This window comes from Cynocephalus volans, chromosome Y (assembly GCF_027409185.1).
Source record: "Cynocephalus volans isolate mCynVol1 chromosome Y, mCynVol1.pri, whole genome shotgun sequence".
NCBI classification, from domain to species: domain Eukaryota; kingdom Metazoa; phylum Chordata; class Mammalia; order Dermoptera; family Cynocephalidae; genus Cynocephalus; species Cynocephalus volans.
The window spans coordinates 2,086,064-2,110,656 of NC_084479.1; the positions used below are offsets into that span (position 1 = coordinate 2,086,064).

The following is a 24,593-nucleotide window of genomic DNA, read 5'->3' on the forward strand; positions in this document are numbered from 1 at the left end:
AACCTGTTTAGAGGGCTCTGTGGAGGAGGCTAGTGTCTGTTGAGGATGGAAGCCCTGAGTCATGGCAAAATCAGCCCAGTTCCCACAAAGGAACATTTACAAGTCTCAGCATAGCCCTGATGTTCCCCCTCTACAGGGTGCATCACTGAGCAGGGGCTGAGGCGCAGGAGCAGTGGAGAGAGGGACTGTCCCTCACTGTCCTTCCCTAGATTGTGGGGAGAGCCCAGGAGAATGGGCAAAACCCTGCAGAAGCCCAGGACGCTAGCTGAAGCCCAGCCTGGTGGCACGTGGGTTTTCCCGTGACGTCTCTGGGTCCTCAGTGACAGCTTCAGAAACCAAACGTCCAGCTCTGCGCGGCCTCCCTGGTCAGCATCCTCAGGAGGCGGGGGGACTTTTGTGTGCTCCCAGTCCCTGCAACCACAGCCAGGATTCCATTTCTTTTTTTAATTATCTCTTTTTATTTCAAAAGTGATATACATCTTTCTTTACGACGAAGCAAACAAAACCTAAGTGTCAAGAGCAGACACTTCTCCCCTGCCATGTCCTGCCTCCAGCTGGGCAAAGTCTGTGCATCCTTCTGGGCTCTGTGCCCTCAAGACTTTTTATTTTTTATGAAAGTGGGAATGGAATGTTTGGCAACTTGCTGGTTTTCCCACTTGACAGGGTATTTAGAAATCATTTTATGTCAGCACCTTTAGGTCATCTTTATAAAACGATGAGTGCACCTGCAGAAATAATTCTTTCTAAGGAGAACTTGTATCACCATGGGGGATGGTTGCAGGCCGTCTGGAGAGGGCCAGAAAGGCTGTCTCTCCGGTCCTGATCCTCTGATCCAGGGCCTTCTGGTCTCGCGCCTCTGTTGAGGGTATCCTCACTCCTGCTGAAACAGCGTGATCTGTGGTGGGAAGCACGGACCCTGTGTGCAGCCGGAATCCATCTTCCCTGGGCCCCAAGAGTCCTTCTAACCCTCCCCTGGCCATGCCATGCCCATAGGACAGGTCAGGGCCTTAGCAGAGGCCTCTTTCCCTATTATAAAATGTAGACTTTTCCAGGACTTTAAGGTGTGGACACTAAGGGCCTTGAGACTATCACATCTTTGTTGAGTTTTCCTATTTCTTTTTCTTCGAGTGCCCTCCCTCTGCCCACTATCTTCCCTTCTGCTCCAGTGGGGAGGAGGGATGGGCCAGAGCAGGGCTTCCCTCCCACATGCCGGTCTCCAGGTGCTGGGATGTTCACAGGTTCTGACGCAGTAAGGGGTTCTGCTGAGTCTAGGAAGCATCGTCTGAAACAGTGAACAGGGACCTTGACAGCGGGGTCTGCCCAGGCTCTTCCAATGCAAACCCCTAAGAGGGAGAGATGGCAGAATGTGTTCCCAAACTCACTGGACCTTTTATATTGATTTGTTATTTTTTATTCACTCTCCCAATTCACTCATTCGTTCATTCCACGACCACCTGGTCCTTAACCTGGTGGAGGGTACTCCCCTCTCTGCAAAGCACATGTTGTCTCAAGGGACACCATCGTTCCATGGGACAGAGTTTGGGAAATGGGGCTCTGAGAGGAGTGCAGGGCTTATGGAGACAGCAGCCATCACTTTGCTAAAATCTGCATTTGTTCTTGATGTGGGCAGGGGCCGCCAGCTCTTTCTGTAAAGTGCTGGATAGTAGATATCAACTCCTCAGGCCGCCCGGTCTCTGTTGCAACCACTCAACTCTGCTGTTGAAGCGTGAAAGCAGCCATCGGCCACACGCTACAGCGTGGGCCTGCCAGTGTGCCAGTAAAACTTGACTTGCAAAAGCAGGCAGCGGGCTAGATTTAGCCCAAGGCCGTAGTTTGCTGACCCCTGATTTAAGGGACCTCGTGCTGGCTGAGAGGCGGGAGACCCTGGTTCTAGACCTGGGACCTGGTCAGCCCCTGTCCCCAGTTGTGAGCTTGGGAGCCACTTAATCTCTGGGCGCTGTGGTTTCCTGCTTATAAAGTGCAGAGCGTAGCACCAGCAGGGCTTGCAGGCTCGCCGTGGTGGGTGGTGGTCGAGGGCAGTGACAATGGACGTGAAAGCTTTTGTAAACTGTAAAGTGGTGCTAAGGCCCACTCCAGGGCGGGGAGGGAGTCGGGCTGGTGTATCTGGCTGTCTAGGACGGTGGGGCTTGGCTGGCGGGAAGTACCAAAATGCCTCTTTCTGACCTGAGCTCAGGACCCCTCCGCAACGCTCCCTTCTCTTTGTCCCCCCACCCCAGGGGCTTTGTAAGTGTCTTATGAGGGTGATATTTCTTTTTCTTTTGTAACATACACAACCAAATCACAAGCGATTTTTAAAAACTCAGGTTCTTTTAGAAGACTACCTCTAGTAGGAAGTTCAATCTGTGCATTTTCACACCGAGTTTGAGCAGAAGGAGGAAACCCGTGTGTAACCTGGTTCTGCTTGGTCATTTACTGGTTCACACTTCCTCACTGTGTGTTCACCAAAGGTGAACGCCCTGCGGTCCCCACGTAGGAGGCCTGTCCAGTGGAGGAAGGGGAATGCTGGGCTGTGACCTCAGGAAGCCCACAGCCCTTCCAGGCTGGCCCTGAGTCAGCCCAGGCCATGCAGAGTCCAGATGGGGGTATGGCAGGAAGGTGTCTCTGAGGAGGTGGTGCTCAAAGAGGCATGGCTATGTCAGGCAGACAAGGGATGGGCGTCCCTGGAGATGGGACCCGGCATGGTCGCTGCAGGAGCTGTAGGTGTGTTGTTAGGGTGTGAGCATTGAGGGCTGCAGAAAAGGGCTGGCCAGGTGGGGCTAGGAGAACAGGCGTGGCCTGGCCAGTCACCAGAGGAGCCTAGGGCCTTGCTAGGGGCCAGAGAGCTGGTGCAGAGGGGACGGTCCCCTCTGTCTCCTAGCACCATCCCCAGAGAAGGTGCTCCGTCTACCTGTGTGGTGGACAAAAACACAGCAAAACCAGGCAGGCAGGTTTGTCTTTTTTTTTTTTTAAAAGATGACCGGTAAGGGGATCTTAACCCTTGACTTGGTGTTGTCAGCACCACGCTCAGCCAGTGAGCAAACCGGCCATCCCTATGTGAGATCCGAACCCGTGGCCTTGGTGTTATCAGCACCACACTCTCCCAAGTGAGCCACAGGCCGGCCCCAGGCAGGTTTGGATTTGGTGCAGTGAAAGGTGGAGGTGTTGGTTTAGGGCTAAAAAGAGGGACCAGGGAGGTGGTGTTTGAGGCGACGTGTGCTGGCAAATTTGGAAGCCATTTGTGAGGCTGCTGTTTGGTCCAGGGTAAAGGGATTGCAGTGACTCTGCTTGTGGTTTTGCAGAGTGGGGAAGGGGCTCCTTTGGAGATCCGGTTGTCAGGATCTTGGACAACCCGCACGTCTAACCACATTGTCTCCATCTTCCCCCTCTAGATATCAATGAGTGCTTAAGTATCAGTGCCCCGTGTCCTGTCGGGCAGACATGCATCAATACGGAGGGCTCTTATGCTTGCCAGAAGAATGTGCCCAACTGTGGCCGTGGCTACCATCTCAATGAGGAGGGAACTCGCTGTGTGGGTTGGTATTTAAAAAAAAAAAAAATCTGAAATTTTCCTCCTCTGGAAGGGGAGACTTGGTCCCCAAAGCAGTGCCATTCCCACCCACCCATCCATCCCACTGCCAGTCCCCAGGCACAGGCCTTTGTCATCTCACCTGGACTATTGCAGAAGAACACCATCCCGTCCACCGCCTCCAGCCTGGTCTCCTTCCGTCTGTCCAGTTTGTCCAGCTCCCAAATCTCTCTCACCCCTCCCTCCCCAGAGCCCTTCAGGAGCTCCTCACTGGTGACAAAGGACAGACGCCCCTGTTTACATTTCAGTCCTCCTGAGCTGGCCCCAACTTCACAAACCTTACACTTACTGAGATGGGTCTTGCCACTCCCCACACCAGTGCTGCCCTGTCCCCTCTGTGTGGCTTTTTGCTCTTACATGATTCCCTCTGACCCCCTGCTCCCATGTTCCTTTGGATGCAGGGCACCTGGCCTGCCCAGATCCCGGCCAGGGAAGGAGTCTTCCTCCCCATGACTCCCAGTACACTTTCTCAGTGTCTCCCCTGGGTCACTGGGTGCTTTCTGCCTTAACGAGGGTCATTGCTGGCTGGCCAGAGCAGGTCTCCTGTGGGTAGGGGCTGCACCTGGGTCACTGTCCCCCCAGCCTTGGGCCGGCACGTCGCAGATATCAGTGGTGTCTGTGAAGGGTGAGGTGACCTTGCTTTGTCCGTGCACGTCTTGCTATGCTCCATTCTTGCTGATTATCTTAGGGGAAAAAGCCACACTAAAGGTTTTCCATGTGTCTCTGTTTCTCCTTTGCAAGATGTGGATGAGTGTTCGCCCCCCTCCGAGCCCTGTGGGACGGGACATCGCTGTGTGAACTCCCCAGGCAGCTTCCGCTGCGAGTGCAAGCCTGGTTACTATTTCGATGGCATCAGCAGGACGTGCGTGGGTACGTGGGCATCCCTGCAGGCCTTGGGGGACCCAACCAGGTGGCACCAGAGAGGACACTGTCTGTGGCACCTGGAGTGACCATGGTCCTCATCTGAGAAAATCCCAACTGCAGGCAGACCCAGAGAGAGAAGCCCCCGGGTCAGGAGACCCCCGTTCTAGCTCCAGTTCTGCCACTGCCACGCCGTGTGGCCACTGGCAAGGCCCTCCCAGGTGTGAGCCTGTTCCCCACCTGTAGAACAGGTGCTCTGCTTGACGTGAAACCTCCAAGTGTGTATGAGACTCAAGCCCAAGTCTGCAGATGCCACAGTGTTAGTGATTTCCCACAGTGTTAGTGAGGCACCGCTGACATGCAGGGCCACAGGGCCAGAGATGTGCAATTAGTCCAGGTCAGCAAGAGCCAGAGACGGCCAGGAGTGGAGTCAGGCCCTGCCCGTCCAGCGCCTGCCATCAGCAAACCAGGTGCTCAGGGGAGGCTGGCAGCTGTCCCCGGCCTCCTGGCCAGATTCCGGGTGGACCCTCCTTGTGGGCACTGGGCAGAGGACTGCCGGGAGGGCACGTGTTCGGAAGGAGTGCGAGGCTTGGCCAGTGGGCGGGCACAGCAGGGGTGGTCCCGCCTCCCACTGATCTGCCATGCCTTTGGGACAATTCGCTTTGCCTCTCTTGTCTGAGAAACGAGGCAGAAGGAGGTGAGGGACGAAGGCCGTGACCTGCTGCCATGGGCAGGAGGGCACTGCTGCGGGTGGACCCTGCCTGACGGGACTCCCTCTGTTGCAGACATCAATGAGTGCCAGCGCTACCCTGGGCGCCTGTGTGGCCACAAGTGCGAGAACACGCCCGGCTCCTACCACTGCAGCTGCTCCGTGGGCTTCCGGCTCTCCGTGGACGGCCGCTCGTGTGAAGGTGGGGGCGGGGCATGGGGCAGGGCCAGGTGGTCAGCGACCTCATCCATCTCTCCCCTACACTGCCTTCCTCCAAGGATGGCCACTGCTCCTACAGACCCCAGTGGGGCTGATTTGCGTTTGTGTTAAAGCACATGCTAATTAGCATGTTATTGGGGGATCGCCTGCCTGCCCCAACTTCTCCTGATAACATGACCAGGCCAGTGGGATATGGCTATGAGCACAGGATCTGGGGGCATAAGACCCACCAATTATGTGACGTTGGGGAGAACTGACCTTGATCAGTGTCCTCATGGTGGAAAGGGATTGATATAAAAGCGAAACAAGCTGGACATTTGTGTAAAGGCAGTATGGCAGATTTTATTCAGACCACTGTCTGAGACTGCAGGCTAAATTGATCTCTAGTCCTCCAGAGCAAAAGGTGGGAGGCTTTTTAAATGCTGGAACGTGCTAGAGGAAAGTGGCCAAGGACATTAAGGCAAGGTCACTGTGATTTGGCCACCTGTGTCTGCCAACTGACCCTCGTCAAAAGGAAGGCACCTACCCTCCCACAGAGCCTGGGAGATGGGGCCCTGGCCTCCCTGATGATGGAATGACTCCAGGTCCTTGAGAAAGACACTCCTGAGCTGTAGAATGTACATCTCAAAGGGATGGAGAAAGGATTTACATTTGCAAATTTTTCTAAAGTAAATGCTGCTAAGAAAAAAGGAGGTCAGGGCTTGCGGTCAGGTTTTGGCTGGAACACAGAGTACATTCTTTTGGGAGCGCTGAGGTTTCTCAGGCAGGTGTTTGAAGGGGGCCGGGGCCCTCATACTAAAGACATGGGTTTGGGCCAGTAGAAGCCATGCTGAAGCTCGCCAGGTCTCTTGGTGTGTGGACATTGGACAGTCTTTGTGCTGAGAGTCTTGTAGCTGTCAGATAATGCCAACCTCCCGGGCTGCTGGCAATGGGCTGGGATCACTGGAACAGCACGTTCAGCCCAGGGCTTGGCATGTAATAGGTGCTCAGCAGATGTCACATTCTATCTGGGGATCAGGTTCCATGGTCAGCAAAGTTGAGAAGCCCTTGGCATCCGTCACATTGTCCGCCGTGCCCTGCTATGTGTAGTGCAGTGGCCCAGGAGGCAACTTCTGGAGCCAGACTCAAAATGTGGCAGGTCTTAAAGTTCTGGATTAGGAAAGAGTCCTTACTGATGAGACGGTCACAAGAGTCAGATACTCCAGGGTGTGCTCCAGTGTAATAATTCTCAAACTAGGGGACAGAAGGTGTGGCGGGGTCCTGGGTGCTAGGCTTCCCCAGATATTCTGCCACTTGCCCCTGAGAACCAGACCCAACAAGCGTGTATGGGCAAGGAACTAGATTCACGAGTTGGGAGTCTCTTAGACCTGGGTTCAGATTCCAGTTCTGCCATTTTCATGGCCTTGAAAAAGTGACTCCACATTTCTGGGCCTCAATGTTCTCGTCTGTAAAACAGGGATAGTAGGACCAACCTCTTGCAGGCAGGGTCACGAAAATGGAATGAAATGAAGTGTGTGAAGAGTTTATCACAGGACCAGGTGCAGGATGAAGAGCTGGCATTGTGGAAACTGCTGCTGCTGCTGTTGTTGTTATTACTATTTCTGGCTTGTGCTTCCCCTGGTCACTACTAAGTGACTGAAAAGTAGGTATTCATGTCTGCATTAGTGGCCACCGTTGTGGACACAGAACCAGTGCCTGACCAGCCTGGCCATGTGACTCCACTGAACATTTATGAAGCACCAGCCCCGAGTGTGTAGCAAGAACTCGGCTCCTGCATCAGGGAGAGACTCTAGGGTGTGATGAGAAATGACACTGGGCAGAGGTGAGCAGGTGAGCAGGTGGAGGCCAGGCCAGGAGTGTAGGGGCCACAGAGGTGAAACACGGGGTGAGAGGTTAATGGACATTCCCTTCTGTCCTGCTAGGAAGTAGAGGTAAATAAATGTGAGAAGGAGCATCTAGGCCAGGAGGTGGCAAGTTTTTTCTCTAAAAGCCACATGGTAAATATTTCAGGCTTTGCCAGCCACAGTCTCTATTGCAACTACTCCACTCTGCCGTGGTAGTACAAAAGCAGCCATAGACCATGGTAAAATAATGAGCATGGCTGTGTTCCAATAAAACTTTATTTGCAAAAACAAGTGGTGGGCCAGATTTGGCCCGTGGGCCATAGTTTGCTGTCTTTTTTCTCCTCTAGATGAGTGATAGCCCAGAGTTGCTGAGTGGCGCAGTGGGTTCAGAGCACTGGAGTATTAGGAGTATTGGCATATGGGCTGGGTCACCAAGGGCCTTCCTTGTGCCATCATCTTTGTAGGATGTCATCTAGGAGGTGAAGGAGGGAGGAAAGAATTGGATTTCCATTTGAGAACTAGAATGGACTCTGGCCCCCTGGTGGGGGCTAGATTAGAGGGAGCTGAGACTGGACGCTGTTGCTGTCATCCTGGCAGGAGATACAGGCAGTGGCAGGAATGAAGAGATTCCAGATTTGTCAGCTGTGAGGGGCTGGAGTGGGGGCCCTCTCTCTCAGGGTGACCCCAGGCAGGTCCCTAGCCCCACATCCCAGAACCTCCACCCCTCCAAGTGTGGTACTTGAGGGAGGTGGAAAGGAGATGTCTGTTTGCTGGCCCCCAGTGCCATCAGCATGAGGGCTGCTGTGGAGGCAGGGACATGTGATGTGGCTCTGATGGTGACTTCAGGAACCCTCTCTCTTTCAGACGTAAACGAGTGCAGCAGCAGCCCCTGCAGCCAGGAGTGTGCCAACGTCTACGGCTCCTACCAGTGCTATTGCCGGCATGGCTACCAGCTCAGTGACGTGGATGGGGTCACCTGCGAAGGTGAGCGCGCCCCCTCCCACTAGCTGAGCGGAGAGCACCCCCACCTCACCACGACATGGCAACACGGCAGCTGCGGGCCCTGTATTTCAGAGGAAAGGGCCTGCTGGAATTTCTTCACCTGGAGAAGCTTTGATTTCTGCCTTTGAGGCTGGCGGGTGGTGTGTGGATTTCCATCCAACTGAGGTTTATTTGGGTACACTTCACCTGTCACGGAGAGTGAGGACAGAAGGGGCACAAACCACTTCCCGAACTGTTCTTTAATAAACATGCCATGGTGGCGATGGCCAAGTGTACTGGGACCCTGAGCTGCATGTCCCAGGGCATGGTGGCAGCATGTGGAGGAGAGGTGAGGTGAGGAGGGGCTTAGGGACCACCCACGTCCCTGACGCCCAGCTCTGCCTCTGGCCTTTTGAAAGCTCCTCAGCAGGCCTGGGCCACCGTGTCCTCCTCTGTAACATGGGGGTCAGCCCCAGCCTCACCAGGTTGTTGGAGGATTAAACCAGATCACTCGAAAGCACTTCACACAGTACCTGGCTCCCCGCAGGTGCTCAAAGGCAGCTGTTGCTGTGATCGTCACTATTTCCACGTGAGGTGTATTTTTATAGCGCGTTGTTCTCCATTCACACCCGTGCCCCCCACCACATGCATACTTCACTCCATAAACTTGCCATGTGACCCTGGGCTAGTCCCATTCCTCTCCGTGCCTGTTTGCTTTTCTGACCTGATGGTCTCTGAAGCCTCCTGTGTCCGGCCCTCCCTGTCCTGCTGCCCTTCCAGGCCCCCCCCAGGGGACATAGCCTGGCCAGCAGCTGTGGCTGTGGACCAGGACCCAGGGTGCTCAGGTGGGCTTTGCCGTTGCAGACATTGACGAGTGTGCCCTGCCCACCGGGGGCCACATCTGCTCCTACCGCTGCATCAACATCCCCGGAAGCTTCCAGTGCAGCTGCCCCTCATCTGGCTACAGGCTGGCCCCCAACGGCCGCAACTGCCAAGGTGAGCAGGGCAGAAAACCCCGGGGTCGCTCAGGCCAGGCTTGGGGCTCTGCAGTGTTGGGGGCTGAGGCCAAGCTGGGGGATTGTGTTCTCTGACTCAGGGGCCACACCATAGACGAGGTGCGTTTGGGAGGGGAGGCCTCCACATCCACAGCACACAGGCCCCAGCACACCTGTCCTTAGGGCTGACTGAGCCCCAGGTAAGCTCTGTCGGGCAGGAACACCTGAGCCCTCCCTGTGCCCTCAGTAGCCCCGAGAAGACTGGAACAGGGCTGATGGCCTCTGGGAAGATGCCCGCCAGGGAGGAAAGGGGAAATCAGGCCCCAGAAGACCCCATGCTCAGCACAGTGCTTGCCTGTTCAGTCTTTCATTCGGTCATTGGACGAGCCCTTGCTGTGGGCCAGGCCCTGGGTCACAACAGTGAGCAGGTGGCAGGGCCTCTGTCCCGAGGTGCTGCTCATGGTCCAGGCAAGGGGATAGCCCTAAGGTCCTCATAGTTGTGGACACTCACACTGTGAGGGTCCAGCTGGGGCCAGTTGGCTTCAGGGTGGTCTAAATGATATGGGGTCCACAGCATCTGCTCTGTGTCTAGCCCCTGTTTCCAAGAACATTCTGGGGTCACCATGCATCCTGTGACCGTCCACTCGATACCTGAGAGGGTGCTAAATAGATATTTGTTAACCAGTGGTTCTGGGGTGTACACACTGGCCTCTCATCCAGGAATGGCTCCAGCGGCTGCATCTCAGAGGGGTCTGCCCAGCCCCTTCCTGGTGAGCCCCACACGGGCTGTGGGTCCAGCGGCTCTGGAGGCCCCAGGTTCTGCAGATGTAGTTTCTGGTCAGGAAGGAGGTGACTGATCACAGGCAGCCAGGATCTGCAGCGTTTCCTGGGAGGAACCCGCACAGCCCGTCCGGAGCTCTGGATGGAAGCTGCTTTGTTTTCGCATTTCTGACGGAGTAAATGACTTGCCTTCTCCTGGCCGGGCTTCCTCACCGCAGCCTGGGGTCCTGCCCAGATACAGCAAAACACATTCCTGAGCCATGGCCTTTGAGATGGGGAGTGTTTTTTTTTTGCCACTGAGGATCAGGCACTTGGCACCTTTTAATGGGTGCCTCCCAGGCCTGGTGACATCCCCTAAACCCTACCATTTGGCTGCTCCAGAGTGTCTGTGGGAAGGGGGTGGCTTACCTCTCCAGGGCCTTCTCATTATGGTGTCTTGGGCCCCACTCTGGAATCCCAGGCCTGGTTCTGGTCCAGCCCAAACAGGCACTGACCCCAGGACATGGGGCAATATGTATAACTCTTTAATCCTGGTTTCCTCACTGTAATATGGAGCTGGTAGCTTCTGCTCCTTCCCTCCTAGGATGTCACAAGTCACGTGTGAGGTAAGGGTGACATGCCTCGGGAGCCATGGAGAGGTCCAGGGTGGTTAGTGCATGGACTCCACTGCCATCCTGCCTGGGTTCAAAGCTCAACTCTGCCACTTCCAAAATGTGTGGCCTTGGCAGGTCCCTTAAGCTCTGTGAGCGCCCCTCTAAAACGAGGATCATGACAGTGCTTGCCTCATTGAATCGTTAGGATGATTGAGTTGTCCCTGCTGAGTGCTCCCAGGGCCCATCAGGTAGTGTTTGCTTTTATCATTGTTACGCTCATTCCAGGGATTGTAATCATAAGTTAATACCTTATAAATGCAACTATAAATAAAAGAGCTGGCACAGGGCGCTGCTCCAGAAACCAGCCAGTGGAGGGCAAGGATGGCCTGATCCCTGTCCCCGACCCGATTGGTGGGAGGCCTGGTGCCTCTGTCTGTGGATGGGGATGGCTCCTGTGGCCTCGGCCTTCACTGTGCCGCCTTTGGGTCTCTCACAGACATTGACAAGTGTGTGACTGGCATCCACAACTGCTCCATCAATGAGACCTGCTTCAACATCCAGGGTGGCTTTCGCTGCCTGGCCTTCGAGTGCCCTGAGAACTACCACCGCTCTGCAGACACGTAAGTCCCTCTGGCCCTGCCATCGTTTATCTGTGTCGGCCTTCCTGGTGGTCCATCTCTGGGCCTGGGTGGGAGGTTAGCGAGCTGTGACCAGTGACTTCTGGTTTCCAGGCCCATAAACTCCAGAGAGAATGGTCTCAGAAAGCCAAGGGAGTGACTTCAGATGAGTTTGGAGTCTGTAGTCTTGCTCGCAGGCCAGGCCTGTGCATAGAGCCAAGCAGAAACCTCAGCCCTCTTGTTTCCTGGTGTGTCACCTTGGGCAAGCCCTCTGGGTCTCAATATCCTTGTCTGTGACATGCAGATGCTCCAACTCAGAAGAGCAGGTAGCAATGTCTCTGTGTCAGCCAAAAGCCAGGGAGCCGATGTGACTTGTTGGGGCATTGTTGTTAGGCAAACCACTTGAAAGCTGGAATCCAGCTAGCCAGGTGGCTATGTGGGAGAGCACGGAAGATTCCATGTCCTAAACTTGAGGTGTGTGTCCATGTGTCATTGTAAGCTCACTCACTCCCAGGCCACCAGCGTGTCTGTTGGGGTATCCGGGAAGCACCTTCCTCATGGAGTTGTGAGGACCCCAGGGCCATAATTGTTACCTCACAGCTACTTCGCCCTTAGTTTTGCTCAGTGAGTCTCTTGTGGCACTGCTGTGAGTTGTCTCAGGAACTGGTCCTGGGAGTGAGGACTCGTGATGCCTCCCCGAGCCTGGAGATGTTCACGGTGAGTGCACAGCTGGCTGCCTGCTCCCAGGCCTGGCCTCTTGACCTTGAGCCTGTCTTAGTCTTTTGGCCGGCCGCCCCTCCTGCCTGAGGGTCAATGTCCTCCTTTGATGGTGCATCGGGCTCCAGTGTCTGTGGCTCGGCTCACCAGCCTGGCCCAGTCTGCAGTGTGCTGAGCAGCTCTGGGGTCCCCGGCAGCCCTCATGTTCTCCCTGGCCTGGGGCTGCTGCTGCCCTGAGCTGCTGTCTCCCATCATGTGTTCCTGTCTGCTTGGAAACCTGCCACCTCATTTCCTTCCTGTGCTCGGGCTAGGGAAAAGACACTTCAGGATGGGTTTTGCAAGTCCATAGTGTCCCAAAGACCTGGTGGGTTATGCGGCAGCCTGGCGGGCAGTGGTGGTGCTTTCCTCAGCCATTAAGAAAGTCCCATGTCCTCAGTTTGAGATGTGCAGCCATTTGTCATTGTAAGTTCACTCACTCCCAGGCCTTTGTCGTGTCTGGGTTTGAGGATTCTGCAAGACTGGCTGTGGCTGTGACCTGATTGCTAACTTGGCACACAGTCACAAAACCAAAAGAGGAGGAAGCTGCCCTGCACAGGGGTCTTGATGCCTCCTAAGCCCAAGGCTCGGTAGGTTGGCCTTGGGCACTGAGGTTGGCTGGAATTGGTAGAATCCAGCTCCACCCCTTATATTGGCGTGAGCTCTGGAAGCCTCTGCCACACCCTCAGTGCTGGAGAAAGTCATTCCTTCTTGGGCCTACTGTGTGCAGGCAACTGGACAGACAGTGAGCCCACAAAGGCCCTGTCCCCTGTGCCGGACACCAGGAGTGCATGCAAAACAACAATGATGGGAGAGTATGTGGCATGCTGGGAGGGTGGGGAGGACTGTGGACCCCTGCTGAAGGGCATGGACCAGCCAGGAGCCCAGTGTCAGGCGTGGGAAGTGCGGTCCAGGCCTGGAATCCCCAGTTGAGGGCCACAGGAATTTTTACCTTTGGTTGCCCCATCCCAGTCGGCTGCTGTGGGACCACAGGAGCACCGCGAGCTGTAGTGTGAGCTGTAGTGACAAGTCACTGACAGGCATCGTTCCTTTGCCAGTGAACTGACATGGGTGGGACGCAGGCCAGTGGGCTGGGCAAGGAGGGGCGAACCTTCTCTCAGCACTGCCAACCCCTCAGACCGGAGTTTTCCATGTTACAACCCCTTTTCCTCCTCATCCAAAATCGAAACCTGCTAAAGAATTTATTATCTCACCTTCACAAAGCAATTTTTGAAGTCCAAAAGAGGCATATATAGAAAAGCCCCAGCAGCCAGCACTTCTGTGATTAACACTCAGCAGGAGCAGGGCACTCAGGGCCCTTGACAGGCCAGGGGTAAGTCTCTCTCCCCCAGGCCTCAGCCCCCTCTTCCTTCACGCAGCTTCTGGGCAGTGTCCCTGGCGGCCGAGGGCTGGTAACTGAAGCATAACCCTGTAAGCAGGGCCACAAACCACAGGGCTCGGCCTCGCGGATGTGACCAGGCTGTTCAGGCCCTGACCTCACGATTCCTCCTGCCCACAGGGGGAAGTGTCCAAAGCTGTCCCAGAGCCTGCACTGGGACTGGGAACATCCTCTTTGTCCCTCGGTGGGGCCGACCCCTGACTTTTCGTGGCGTTGAAAGCCGGAGCAAAGCTGCTTCCCGGGGAAGGGGCGCAAGTGAACAGCTCTGGGCCTGAGGGTGGGCAGAGAGGGCTGGAGCCCTCAATGGCTCCTCTGCCTTGGCCGATTCCTAGGGCTTGTCTCTGGAATAACAATCACATGAAAGTCAGGAGATGCCAGCAGGGATGGCCACAGCATCAGACAGCCAGGAGGTGGCCAGAGCAGCTGTGCCTCCCCGGAGAAGGGGGTGGCTTTGAGGGCCTTTCTTCTCTGGGGTGTGGTGGCTTTTGACGATCCTCACAGAACTTGGGGTGTTAGGATCAAATGTGTTGAACTGAAAACCTGGGGCCCATTGCTCTGTAGTGAATGACATGACCCAGGATTCATGGCATGGTGAGCATCCATGGAAAGCAGGGCCTGAGGTCCCAGGGGTCTGGCCCTCCATGCCAGGCAGGGACCAGGGAGTGGTCGCCTGTGCCCTGCTCTGTAGTAGATTTGGTGATTACAGCCCGTCCCTGATCTAGACACACTGGCTAACAAAGATTTTAGTGCAGTTCCCAGTCTGACAGGCAGTTTGCCAGATGCAGTAGTTCCGACTCCCAGGTGTTTCAGTCCATTTGGGGTAGAGCAGGATAGGATCACTGAAGTCAGGAATGACCAGGAAAATCAAGGATGTGTTTGTGCGGCGATCATTGATGAAGCACATAAAAGCTGTCGAGCCCTGTGCTGGGACAGAAGAGCCAAAAACAAAACAAAACACAAAGCCGAAGAGCCTCGGCCCTGCCCTGGGGAAGCGAGTGGTCTGGAAGGAGCCAGCGCAGAGACAGCTGGCGGGGGAAGGGCCCAGGGCGCCCTGCTGAATGCTGTGTCATGCGCTGGGGTGGAAGCTGCGAGCAGGAAGGAGCGTCCCGCTCTCCGGTGTGGGACGGTCTCAGGAGCTGCACCAGAACACCGCGCACGCCTCCCATTCCAGGCCTTCCACGCGCCCCGGGTTAACGCTTCCCTGTGACACACCAAACCCTGTCCTTGGTCAGTCCTTGGTCAGCACAGGAGGCGCTGGGGAAGCCGAAGCCCCTGAGGGAGACTCTAGGGCCACCTACTGACCGGGCGCATCCAGGCCATTTCTGAAGAGGCTGCGTGTGTGTGCGTGTGCATGTGTGCGTGCGTGCGTGTGCACACGCGTGTGTGCATGTGTGTGCGCGTCCGTGTGTGTGTGCATGTGTGTGCGCGTGTGAATGCGTGTGCGTGCGTGTGTGCATGCGTGCGTGCGTGTGTGCGTGCATGTGTGTGCGCATCCGTGTGTGTGTGCATGTGTGTGTGCGTGTGAATGCGTGTGCGTGCGTGTGTGCATGTGTGTGTGTGTAAAGGCTTTCACGTGAAAAGGCCGACTTTGAGACCCAAACCTGCCATCTACTTGCTACAGAATGTGGAGTCGTGGACAAGTTAACTGTCCTCACTGAGCTTCTGCCTTCCCATCAGTGGAGGGCGACAGTGAAGCGAGTTAGTGCAGGGAAAGCCCCCGATGTACACAGCTGCTTTCCCGCACCCTGGAGAAGCACAGGTCACGGACCCCAACACCTCCGCCGTTCTCCAGGGCCATCCTCAGTTTCCCGCTCATCCGAGGCCCACTCTGGTAGAGACGTCTCTCAGATCATGTGGAGTGCTCCCATCTGGCCCGGACCTGGGTGTCTCTGGGGACAGGCTAACCCTCAGCAACACCTGTGCCCACCTTCACTCTCTGGGCTCCCTCCCATGCAGGACTCCCCTCTTCAGCGTTCCCAATCCTTACAGGCCTTTAGTGCCATGGAGCCCAGGGCTGTCCTTTCTAAGAGCTCAGGATGGCAAATAGCCAAATAAATGAAAACCTTCTTATCTGTCTGATTAAATAGCCTAGAAATTGGATGTAAAAAAAAAAAAAAAAAAAAAAAATCCCCCCTCACAATAAATGCCAAATGCCAAATAAACCCAAGGAGCCCAATAGGATGAAAACTTAAAAAGGTGAAAGGGAGATGTGACAGATGACCCGGCAGGATGCTCTTGACTAGAGAATCAAGTGCAGTCAAGATGGTGGAACTTCCTGGAACATGCTCAGCCAGGCCCTACGGGGCCGAACATCTGCTTTCAGAGTGCGATGGGCCTGGAGTTCAGGACACAGCAGATAGTTCCTGTCACCATCCTGTCACAGGAAATTAGGATCTGTCATGGGGAGTCAGTGTCTGTCACCATCACCATTCTGAGCCCTTAGCTGGCCCTGTGGACACAGTTGGGGAACTGGGCCTGGAGCACAAGGATTAGTGATGGAGAACAGGGAGCAGACCTCGCTGTCTGCACCCAGATCTGGCTCCCTCACTCACTCTGTGACCTTGGGAAGGCCACTTTCTCTCTGAGCCTCAGTTTCCTTAGCCAAAAATGGCCCTAGTGCAGTTATAGTGATCACACGAGGAATAGCCAAGCACACGGTCAATGGCAGCAGCCCCGATTGCTAGTGGTGGACACGATCACTTCAAAGGTCGTCTTGGAGACCCACCCAAGAGCCCTGTGTGGCCCTGGCCACTGTCTGGGTGAAGGGCCAGGAGCCCAGATGACCCTCAGAAGGCAGAGTGTGCCTGCTGGGGGCGCCCGGGGTGAGCTCTGCCAGTGAGAAGGGGACACGCCTCACTCTGGCACAGCCCTTGACCCCCCGCCATCCAGTGCCCCCTGAGGGTGTTGGAAGAGGCTAGTGCCTGAGTCAGCAGCCCGGAGGTCCTCGGCGCCTCCCGCAGGTGAGTGAGGGCACTCTTGGCATCGGCTGGACTGGCCAAAGGGGCGGCGGGAGGCCCCGCCGCGAGCCCCCGCTGCCCCGCTTCCCCCGCACTCTTGTTTCTCTGCTTGCTGAGTTTGCCCTAACCCCCCTGTGTCTCCCTGTCCACTTTTCTTGCAGCCACTGCAAGCGCTTGCCTTGCCATGAGAATCAGGAGTGCCCCATGAGAATCAGGAGTTCCCCAAGCTGCCTCTGAGAATAACCTACTACCACCTCTCTTTCCCCACCAACATCCAAGTGCCTGCGGTGGTTTTCCACATGGGCCCCTCCAGTGCTGTCCCCGGGGACAGCATGCAGCTGGCCATCACCGGCGGCAATGAGGAGGGCTTTTTCACCACCTGGAAGGTGAGCCACCACAGTGGGGTGGTGACCCTCACCAAGCCCATCCCTGAGCCCAGGGACCTGCTCCTGACCGTCAAGATGGATCTCTTTTGCCACGGCACCGTCAGCTCCTTTGTGGCCAAGCTTTTCATCTTTGTGTCCGCAGACCTCTGAGCACCTGCTTCGGGCCGGGGGGGCTCCCCTTGTTACTTTCTTCCCCTCCCCCTCCGGGGTTTCAATAAAGTCTTAGCAGGCCACCCCACATGGCGGGCCCCGTGTGCTGGGTTTTCTTTGGTGCGGTTGGGAGTCTCCGTGCTGCGTATTACCTGAGCGTGAGCTGAGCACTTGCCACCCCCTGGTGCCCCCCAGGGCAGACCGAGGAAAGTTTTCTGTAAAGGGACATGTGCCTGGGGGCCGCTGTCTGCAGAGCTCACAGTATATCCCCCCAGGGAGCCCAGGCCAGGGGAGAAAGAGGCTCAGCACATCATTTCAGATGAGTTATCTCTTCTTTCTTTGTGTTGAACACAAAGACTAAAGGTAATGACCAAGAAGGGCCCTCAGAAATTACTGAGCTCAGTCTCCCCTCAATTTATAAATGTGGAAACTGAGGCCGAGAGAAAAGGGCAAGGGCTTGGCCAAAGTTCCACAGCCTGTTGTGGCTGAGGCTAGCCAAGGAACCAGGTCACCTGGCCCTGGCTTGGTTCCTTCCTGTATCACTCAGAGCTGAGCATTTAACTGTGACAAAAAGCTCTATCCTGAGATTCTGACCTCCCACTCTGTCTTGATAAAAAGACAAAGACGGGGTGGAAAACACTGAACACGGCTGCAGCATCTTGGACACGATCTCGCTTAAATGGGGCCGGTTGCTCCACTGTGGATCCCAGCCCTGTGCCAGGGGTGAGGCAAAGGACAGCACAGTCCATGTGGTGCTCATGGGAACCACTGATGAAGTATGTGTCACCTCCAGTCCTGCCGGGCAGGTGTATCATCCTCATGGAGACTCAGAGAGGGTGACTGATTCACCCAAGGTCACACAGCTGGCTTCCAAACCCTGGTTTACCAGCTCCGCAGTTCTGACCATTATCTTCTGTCATCAGACCTCCTCTGTGGGCCTCAACCCAACTGCCCCTCTCATTTCCTCCATCATGATTCCAGCCAAGCCACTGTCACCTGTCACCCTTTGTTGGTCTCCCAGCGTCCATTCAGCTCTCTCTATGACTCATTCTCCGCTCAGCAGCTGGAGTGATCTTTCAGCCTCTGCCTTTATGGCTTTCTCTGCATTTAGGCCGAACACCCTAGATCTTCAACGTGCCTTTCAAGACTGTGCATAACTGAGTCCTTGTATGCAATCTCAGTCTGACCTCAGGTTGCTGTCACCTTGCTCACTGTCCCCGAGCCGAGCCGCACCATCAAGCCCTTTGCTTCCTCAGGCCATTTGCATGTGCTTTGTCCCTGGCCTGAATACTGATTAATCCTCAGCTTAAGTGCACCTTCCTCAGAGAGGCCTTCCCTGGCACCTGGGATTGTGTCTTCTCTGCCAGTCTTTTTCGTAACACTTTCCTTTGTGATGCTTACAACAGGCTGCAATTCCCATTTACCTGTGCTTTGCATTCCTCCTTGCCACCATCCAGAAGGCTCTGTGAAGGCAGGGACCGGGTCTGTCTCATTCAGTGCAGTGTCCCCAGCTCCTGGCAAGGTGCCTAGCACACAGTAGTGCTCCATCCACGTCTACTGAGGGAACGGATGACTTTCTACCCACACTTGCTTATGCCTCTAGAATTTCTGTGGCTTTGCTGATGCTGTTTCCAAGCAGAAGCCTGAAGTGGGGAGCAGAACACCACAGTGGAATCAGGTAAAGGATATTGCAGGGTCCTAAGGTCCTTCCTACGATCATGTGTAAGCTGGGCAGGGCGGGATGGCCCGCCTTGCTGTCTAGTGGAGAAGACAGACATATGCTTAACTCCATGCCTCATGCAGAGGCAGCAGTTAACTAGCTGTGGGAGCATGAACCTTATAGCCAGTCATTCCCATGCCTCCTGCTGTTTTCCATACCTCTCTCCGGTCATGTCTGGTCTGGACTGGCTTCCAGTCTCCCATCTTCCAGTGCATTCTCCAAGCTGCAGCCAGAGGACCTCTGTGAAGGACTGGTCTGGTCATGACCCTCTTCTCTTTAGACCCTTCCATGGTTCTCTTTTCTTAGCAGATGAAGTCCAAATCCCTTGGAATTGCATTCAAGGCCCTGCCTGATCTGGCCTTGGCCCACCTTTTCAGCCTCATCTCCCTGACTCCAGCTCACCCCATGTGCTTGTATTCCAGCCCCACAGAGTTGCTTGCCCTTCCCCAAATGTGCCTTCCTGTGGCTTTAGCATGTGCCGTGCCATCCTCCTGCCAACTGCCATTCTCCTTGCAGACTTAGCTCAAAAGTCACCTCCTAAGGGAAGCCTTCCTCAGCCTGAGCTCCCTGGGCTCCCAGGCATCCTCCATCAGAGTGTATACCCATCATCTTCTGGTTTTACTTGTTTATTGTCCCTACTCTGGGGGATTTTGGGAAGCATGGATTGTATCTGGTTCATTTCTGTGTTCTCTACACCTTTGGAACGTCTGGCTTGAAGAAGGAGCTCACTAAACATGAATAAACGGATGGATGGATGGATGGATGGATGGAAGGAAGAATAGATGGATGATAGATGGAAGAGTGGATGGGTAGATGGATGGATGGATGGATGCATGGATGGAAGGGTGGATGGATGGGTGGAAGGGTGGATGGATGGATGCATGGATGGAAGGGTGGATGGATGGGTGGAAGGGTGGATGGATGGATGGAAGGGTGGATGGATGGGTGGAAGGGTGGATGGATGGGTGGAAGGGTAGATGGATGGATGGATGGATGGGTGGAAGGGTGGATGGATGGGTGGATGGATGGGTGGAAGGGTGGATGGATGGGTGGAAGGGTGGATGGATGGGTAGATGGGTGGATGGATGGGTGGAAGGGTAGATGGGTGGGTGGATGGGTGGAAGGGTGGATGGATGGGTGGAAGGGTGGATGGATGGGTGGAAGGGTGGATGGATGGGTGGAAGGGTGGATGGATGGGTGGAAGGGTGGGTGGAAGGGTGGATGGATGGGTGGAAGGGTGGATGGATGGATGGATGGAAGAGTGGATGGATGGGTAGATGGGTGGATGGATGGATGGAAGGGTGGATGGATGGGTGGAAGGGTAGATGGATGGATGGAAGGGTGGATGGTGGGTGGAAGGGTGGATGGATGGGCAGATGGGTGGATGGATGGATGGATGGAAGGGTGGATGGGTGGATGGATGGGTGGATGGATGGATGCATGATGGATAGATGGGTAGAAGGAAAGAAGGAAGGATGGATGGATGAATGGGTAGCATTTTCGAGGCTTGGTTCAAGTGTCACCCCTGTGAAGACAGCAAGGCACTGCAGGGATCTGGTTGTTCTATTCAATCATCCGTTTGTCATGGTTCAGGTTATTCAGGCCAGAAGGAGCACTTTTGCCTTCATGTCCATAGGAACATTAATAGGTGGAAAGCTGTCCAGGGCATTTGAGGCCACCCAGTAACTTCCTGGCGCATCAGACCGCCTACAATATACTGAGTGACTCTCCGGCTCTGCCTGAACCCACCTTTCTTTGTGGAACTCCCTACCTCTTGAGGTGTGGCTGTCTGTGTTCAAGGACACCTTTGGTTTCTAGTGTGTGCACTTGAGTGCATGCGTAGGGGTGAGATCTGAATGACCTGAGCTCCCCGCTGCCCTGCAGTTCTGGGAGCTGCTGAGCTGTGCTCCTAGATCATGCTCCTGATAGGTGAGACAGTGCAGGAGAAATGAAACAAGAAACAGGAGTTTGAATCTCCTTCTTGCTGTTTACTAGTTCCATGAACTGGGGTAAGTCATCCACCTCAAGACCCCTGTCGTGGATAACTTTGAACATTATGTGAAACAACATGCAGTGTCTGGTATACAGTAGGCAGTCAATAAGTGTAAGTGTTGGTTTCTCCATTCATTGGAAGGTAACTGAGTGTTCTTTTGGTTCCTGATTTAAAGGGGGGTGAAGGTTCAGAGGATTTGGGCGTGTCCAAGGTCACTGCTATGTACAGCTGCCAAAACTTCTGATCCTAGACCTATGCTTTTCTGGCTGTGTCACTGTAGTAAATCAAGCTCCTAAGGAGAAATGATAATAATGATTGTCATTATCATGACGATAATAATGACAATGATGACCGCTAACACATAGTGCTTCCTATGAGCCAGCTCTGTTCCAAGCACTTAACTGCAAGTACTGTTAACTTCCCCATTTCACAATGAGGACACAGGGGGCACAGAGAGGTTAAGTTACTTCCCCAAGGTTCCACAGCTGGTATCTGGTGGGGCTGGGATTCAAACCCATGCAGCCTGGTTTGGGGTCTGTGCTCTGAGACTCTGTCCTGTGCTGCATCAAACGCCAGGAAAAGGACAGCATTCTTGGGATTAGTTAGATTGTTACTTTAGCCTATCTTACAGAGCCCTGGGTATTAGTCCTCCTTCTGTAATTCCCGAGTGCAGAACAGGATATTTTATTAGCTAAAAGAAGAGGAGTGTGGTGTGGAGGAAAGAGCGGTGTGGATGAGATGAAATAATCATGTGAAACTTGGAGCGTGGAGACTCTGGAAAGATGCAGCAGCAGAGTTTTTGATGCTCTCTGGACCTCAACCAAAAAAGACACAGAACAACTAGATAGGAAAACAAAAATCCATGGAAAACATTCACAACAAAACAAGATGACAAGGCATCCCCACAAACCCCAAAATACAGTTCATGCCCACCTGCATGGTATGGGCATCTGTGCAGGACAGAGCAGTGGGAAACAGTTGGAGAACCCCCAAATAGTCAACAGGTGTCCCAGGAAAGTGCAGTAAGCAATGTGGGAACAGCACCTGGACCTGGAGTTTCTGAAACTGAGCCATCACTGCTTCCCGTAAGGTCAGGGACTCACACTAGGAAAAAACTGCTGGGAGTGAAATGAAAAAGTGTGTAGGAGAGAGTAGAGACTATGACAAAAGAAGGTCTGGTGAATGCAGAGGTGCGCCAGAAGGTAAGCTGCCAGGCATAATAGACTGGAGATCTCTGCAAAGTCAGGAAAACCACTGGGAATATTCTTTCTAAAATCTCAGGAAGATGAATTTCCCATAAAGATGATCAACCAAAAAGCATCGAGGTCAAATTCCTTTATTAGTTTCTGTAACAAAGTACCACAAATTAGGTGGCTTAAAATAATAGAAATTTATTCTCTCACATTTCTGGAGGCCAGGAGTCCAAAGCCATGGTGTTGGCAGGGCCACACTCCTCTGAAACCTGTAGGGGAGTTGCCCTTCCTGTAGGAGTGTGCGTTTTTCTAGCTTCCGGTGGTGTGTCAGCAGTCTTTGGCATTCCTCTGCTTGCAGCTGTGTCACTCCAATCTTTGTCACCACATGGTATTCTTCTTGTATGTCTTTGTCTGCATATAGCCCTCTTTTATGAGGACACCACTCATATTGGATTAGGGGCCCAGTCTACTCCAGTGTGAACTTGTCTTAACTAATTATATTTGCAATGACCTTACTTCCAAATAAGGTCCCATTCTGACCTACTGGGGACTAGGACTTCAACATACCTCTTTTGGAAGATCTATGATAACACAAAGTTATGGTTGAATTGTGTCCTCCCAAAATTTATGTTGAAATCCTAACCCCCGGTACTTCAGAATTGATTGTGTTTGGACATAGAGCCTTTAAGGAGATAATTAGGGTAAAAATGAGGTCATATGGGTGGGCCCAATCCAATATGACTGGTATCATCATAAGAAGAGGAGAACAGGAAACAGATATGCACAGAGGGAAAAGCACGTGAGGACAGTGAGCAGGTGGACTTCTGCAAGCCAAGGAGAGAGGCCTGAGAGGAAACCAAACCTGCTGACGACTTGATGTTGGACTTTCAATCTGCAGAACTGTGAGGAAATGAATTTCTGTTGTTTAAACTACTATGATAAAATAATAGTATTTTATTATGACAGCCTTGGCAAGCTAATACACAAAGTAATTATAAGAAAAAGAGAATAAGAAGCAGAGTAATATCCCTCTGGGTAATGAAAGCATACCAGAAAGGCAGGCTCACAGAAGAAATCAAAACTGGAATATTCTGTCTCAAAACAAACCAAAAGTGTTAAGAAAATGATCAAAATATGGAAAAAAATTGTAAGTCAGAATTAGGAAAAACTGAGGCATGAATTAGTAGACTTAGGAAATAATTAAAAATTTAACAAGTGACTTCAGGAATAAGGATGCAACAGGGAAGAAGACAAAAGTGAATAAATACTTAAAAGAAATAGAAGTTGAAAAGAACAAAAATTTTTAAAAATCAAAAAAGAAATAACAGAAGATAGAAAAGGCTTGAAGAAAAAGTGACAGATACTCAAAACAGGCAAAGAAGATTCAACATACAGATAGTAGGAATTTCTGAAGAAGAAACCCAAAACAAGGGGGAGACATGATAGCATAAGAAAGCTTTCCATAAATTGAAAAAAAAATTTTAAATTCCATTTTGAAAAAACACACCACATATTTGAAAATATCAACCCAGAAAAACCAAGACATATTCTAGTAAAATTACTGGACTTTAAAGAAAAGGGTTGGGGGGAGTCAAACTATAGACATATCAACAAAAACAACAAGTACTTAAAAGGGAAAAATATATATTATTATCAGATTCTTTTTTTTTTTTCTTTTCTGATTGCCCGGTACAGGGATCCAAACCCTTGACCTGGTGTTATCAACACTGCACTCAAACCAACTGAGCTAACTGTATTATCATCACACTTTTGGACAGTAATGCTTTATTTCAGTAGAAAATGGAATTAACATACTTAAGATAATCAAGAAAATGTAAGCCAGTGATTTTATACCCAGCAAAACTGACATTCAAATACAAAGGGCACAAATTGCAGTCATGTGTCACTTAATGATGGGGATACATTGTGAGAAATGGATACATTAGGCAATTTCATCATTGTGTGAACATCTTAGAGCGTACTTACACGAACCTAGATCTTATAGCCCACTACACACATAGGCTATATGCTATGGCCATTGTAATCTTATGGGACCACCGTTATATATGCAGTACGTCATTGCCCTAAATGTCATTATGTGGCACATGACTGTGTTATCAACATGCAAACATTAAACAAAGTTTTATACACACACACACACACACACACACACACACATGTATGTTTAATATATATTAATCTGTATTTTACTTGTACAACTTCAACTAAATGAGACTTATAAGGGAAAGAAGACAGTATGAATCATTGTATGCTTAGACAATGTAGATATAGCACATCTATTTAAAAACTGAGTAGAACAGGGAGAACATATCAAAAAATTATTTTCAGTAATTATGTTAGTGATGGTAATTTTAGTATCATTTTTCTGAGACGACTGTTTCATGTGGGACAAACTAAATGAATAATTATGGGGTAATCTACCCTTGCCTGTGTTTTTGTGAACCAGGATTTCTGATGTGGAAGAAAGAATATTCTGCTGTAATACAGAGGAGATTAAGTTAAAAACCATGAGGTCCTTTTTTTTTTTTTTTTTTGTCATTGTTTGAATTCACAGTGTATTTGTCTCTAAAAATGTCCACCGAAGAGTCCTAGAAACAATGACCAGCCCAGTAGCACTGAGCATCTCTTGTATCTAGAGTGTGGTATTGAAATACTATTCTCCACTAAAAACAAAAAGCAAAGAAAAAAAACCCCAGGACTTAAAGGGGAAATGACTGATCCCAGATCTGGGACAGTAAAAGCATAAGATGAGCTGGACCTTCTTGTCATGTTGGATAACAAGAAAGAGATGAAAGACTACTAGGGCCAGGTGGAAAGGACCCAGGAGACAACGTCA

General features: G+C 52.5%; 1 protein-coding gene across 1 annotated transcript in view; it reads left to right on the top strand.

The window, feature by feature from the left end:
- Positions 1–24,593, top strand: part of LOC134368953 (fibulin-1-like) — a 58,419-nt gene that overhangs the window by 26,880 nt on the left and 6,946 nt on the right. The window contains 6 exon segments of the mRNA XM_063085191.1: positions 3,390–3,533; positions 4,328–4,456; positions 5,233–5,358; positions 8,084–8,203; positions 9,065–9,196; positions 11,065–11,188. Coding sequence (XP_062941261.1) covers positions 3,390–3,533; positions 4,328–4,456; positions 5,233–5,358; positions 8,084–8,203; positions 9,065–9,196; positions 11,065–11,188 — 775 coding nt within the window.